Source organism: Arachis duranensis, chromosome 4, assembly GCF_000817695.3.
Source record: "Arachis duranensis cultivar V14167 chromosome 4, aradu.V14167.gnm2.J7QH, whole genome shotgun sequence".
Classification (NCBI taxonomy): domain Eukaryota; kingdom Viridiplantae; phylum Streptophyta; class Magnoliopsida; order Fabales; family Fabaceae; genus Arachis; species Arachis duranensis.
In genome coordinates, this window is record NC_029775.3 from 32,014,492 (window position 1) to 32,018,371 (window position 3,880).

The following is a 3,880-nucleotide window of genomic DNA, read 5'->3' on the forward strand; positions in this document are numbered from 1 at the left end:
TGATTATAAAAAGTAAATCCGAAATTCGATCCAATCCAGCAGTATGAAAAAAATAGAATCCAATCCGAATTAGTGCGATTTTGGTTTAGATCTGGTTTGGATCGGACTGGACGAGTGATTTAATCCGGATCGGATTGGATTTAAATACCCTACTACGATCCCACTCTTAAAGTTTCCAGCAAAACATCACAAAGAATAACGCTCTCTCGGTTTGAACAAAATTATACTTTGAAGAAAACACCTTTAAGATCTCAACGTCATTCAATTAAAAGTTTTAAGCATAACACACCCCACATTCCCCTTTCACCAATTTCATAGTTTCAAGGTAATAATCAAGAGTTCCACTAAACTCGTAGAGCTTACACAAATTTAGGTAATTCTCAAGAGTTTAGTTGCAAAATCTAATCGTACATATTTCAGTTTCTTCACCAATTCATCAACATATATGGACTCTAATTATAAGTTCATAACAAATCTTAATTAAAACCAAGGCGCACAAGTTTATCCTCAAAAACCTAATTAGGCAGAGATTCATCGCCACGCGTAAATATATTCGGCCTCTCGAATCAAAGACCACATAACAAAATCATAATAATCCAATATAAAAATACATCGCAGAATTTAACTAACAAGTCACCAGAGTATCAATTTCAAAAGACAATAATTAGAAACAAGAAAAAAAAACTGTTCAAGCAAAACATAATCCTTTTTCCCCCAAATTAAAAACCCTAATATCGATAACAAGATTCCAACACATTGAAAATTTCTTTTTCTCAGTACCTCCTCTGAGCACCGCCGAATCCAGCGCCAGGGCGGCCAAACGGGATCTGCTGAACAGGAACAGGATCGACCTGAGTGATTCCAGGGACGTCAGACATACCTAGAGACTGAAGCATGTCGATTGTCTCCTTATCGACCTCGATGTGTTGAATGTCAATGGCGGACACATCAGGAACGAAGTCCATGCGACGCTCCCTCTCCTCTTCTTGAAGCTTGAGGGAGATGCCTCTGACCGGTCCCTTCTGAATCCGCTTCATGAGGTGAGTGGAGAAGCCTGCGATCTTGTTGCGGAGCCTCTTGGAAGGAATGAGTGCGACTTCTTCTAGAACCTTCTTGTTGGTATGGAAGTCAAGGGTCATGCGAGAGTAGTACCTCTCGATAACCTGGCGAGAAGATTTTTTCACCGTCTTGGTTCTCACGCGCCCCATTCTTTCTCTGTTTTTTCTTTCTTCTTCGGAGAGGTAGACTCTGAGAACAACACGAGAAGGAAGAGTGGGGGTGGCAGGGTATACATGAGCTATTAGGGTTTTGTGCTCTGTGATGCTGGGCCGGGTTTGCTTTCTTTTTTGACACGGCCCTAATGGAAAACTGGATCGACCAATAGAAATAAAATTCATGACAATGAAATGATGTCATATTAAATGAATACATATTATAAAATATTAATTATCAAAATTAAAAACATAAATTATAAAATGTGAAAACAAATAATTAACTAAAATTTTAATATAAAAAATAAACATGATGTAATATGTAATAAGAATGAGGAAACTGGAAAAAAAATTATGGAGAAAACTAGAAATGTTAGCAATAATATACAAGCAAACTGCAATTAGTATGCAGTTAGAAAATTAGTTACAATTAGAACTTTCTAGAAGACTCTAGAAATAGTTAGTTAGCTTTCAGTTAACTAAATCGGTTACATTATCAACTATATATACAGTTGTAGCAGCACCTGTAAAATCAATTGAGGCAAATTCATTTTCTCATATAATTCAAATCCGATTCTTCTTTTCTCTGTATTTCTTTACTCTTCACTTCTAGTTTGATACCTCATATGGTATCAAAGTTCTAGATCCATGGAGCACACACCTCAGTTCACCACCAGTGCGCCTGTGAGTGCACCGAATCAAAATGCGTTCGCTGCCTTAGCTGCAATCAAACTCAGCAAAAATAATTACAAGGCGTGGAAAAAGCAAGCTCTTGCGTGCATCAAGATCAACAAACTGTAAAGTCATCTCAATCCTTCGAAGATTCCAACAAGATTCAGCTCAGAATCAGATCGAGAAATCGAAACTAAAAGTCATGAATATGAAGAATGGGAAGTTCAAGATCAATGGCTAGTAGCTTGGCTAATTGCATCCATGGAACCGAGCTTTGTAAACTGAGTAATCGAATGCGAGTATGCATACCAGATTTGGATCACACTGGAAGAGTACTTTGCGGCAAGAGTGAAAACAAGAATCAAACAGCTGAAAACTCAGCTAAGAACACTCAAGAAGCATGGCTCGACGGTAACAGAGTATATGTCAAAGATTAATCAGGTGGCAGATTTGCTGAAAGCGCTCGGAGCACCACTCTTAAGGGAAGAATACATTGAAGCAGTCTTGGCAGGACTTGGTGAAGAATACAACACATTTGTCACTGTTGCAACAGCAAGAATAGATCACACCACTGAAAGTAAACTGGAAACACAACTCTTAACCTAAGAAGAGCTAATTGAAAGGTTCAGAAAGACACAACTAGGATCAATGCAAGTAAATATCACTCAAAGCAATGAAGAAATTCAAGAAAATTCTCGAAGAAAAAGCTACAACAACTACAACAATAGAGGCGGCTTTCGAGACTCTAGAGGCAGAGGACAGTACAGAGGTGCAATGCCAACTCTGTGGCAAGATTGGTCACATGGTTGTCCAATGCTATCATTGCTTCGACCAAGACTTTATGAATCCCCATCTTTAACCTCTAAACACAGCTCAACCTCCATCTTTTGCCTTCTACAACGATTCCAACCCAAGAACCACTCAGCAGCACCAACAAATCCCCAAGCACTCCTCACCCTCCCCTCATCAATACCAGACACAGCATGGTACCCTGTTTCGAGAGCTTCTCACCACATCACTCATGATTCACGAAACCTAGCCACAGGAACTAATTATGATGGCACATAATAGGTCTTTGGAGGTAATGGTCAAGGTATGAAAATTAGGCATATTGGAAGTACATTAATGCATGCATCATTATCAAACAAACCCTTTCAGTTACAAAATCTACTCCATGCCCCTACCATCTCTAAAAACCTAATAAGTGTAGCTAAATTTGCATTAGACAACTGTGTCTACTTTGAATTCTGGCCTTACTTGTGTAATGTGAAATGCTAGATAACCAAGAAAGTCCTTCTTCAAGGACTGCTTAAGGATGGACTATACAAATTTGAGGGAGTTCAAATTGTTCCAAGAACTCCCAGTTTCAGTAATCACAGTATAACCAATTCAACCTGCTACAACACAAGCACCAACCTTAATTCACCCTCATACCTCACCCCACAACCCATACCAGCATAGCCCATATCAGCACATACCAAACCACATAAAGTCCCCACTGCAATTACAAATAAAGCCAAAGCCCTCCCTGCCACCAACCTTTCCATAACACAGCCCCCCATTTCCACCCTTAACACACCTTCACTACTCACTTCAAAAACCACGTCAGCACCTAATACTGCAGAAAACCAAAATACAGCCCCATCAGCACACACCAAACCACACAAAGTCCCTACTGCCATTACAAATAAAGCCAAAGCCTTCTTTGCCACCAACCTTTCCATAACACAGCCCCGTGCTTTCACCCTTAGCTTACCCTCATAACTCACCTCAAAAACTACATCAGCACCTAATACTGCAGAAAATCAAGATCCAGCCCTCACTACCAACACAATACCTCAGCCAAAATCACAACAGCAGCACTCACACAACAAGCAATCAAGTACTTACAATACATTCCAGCAGTCACAAAAGCAAGTCAAGTATGCTAGTGTCTTACTATCCAATAGTGCAGTGACAAATAAGCCAGATAGAGATGTAAATGTGTCAAGTGCAAA

The 3,880-nt window shown here is 39.6% G+C and overlaps 1 protein-coding gene across 1 annotated transcript; it reads right to left on the bottom strand.

Annotated features, from left to right (window-relative positions):
* Positions 1-500: 500 nt before the first annotated feature.
* On the bottom strand, positions 501-1,290 carry LOC107483990 (40S ribosomal protein S17-4). The gene has a single exon (XM_016104599.3). The coding sequence runs from the start codon at positions 1,206-1,208 to the stop codon at positions 774-776; it is 435 nt and encodes a 144-aa protein (XP_015960085.1). The 5' UTR covers positions 1,209-1,290; the 3' UTR covers positions 501-773.
* Between the last annotated feature and the right edge of the window lie 2,590 nt (positions 1,291-3,880).

Coding starts and splice junctions, on each gene's coding strand:
- LOC107483990 (XM_016104599.3), bottom strand. CDS start 1,208: ATGGGGCGCGTGAGAACCAAGACGGTGAAAAAATCTTCTCGCCAGGTT.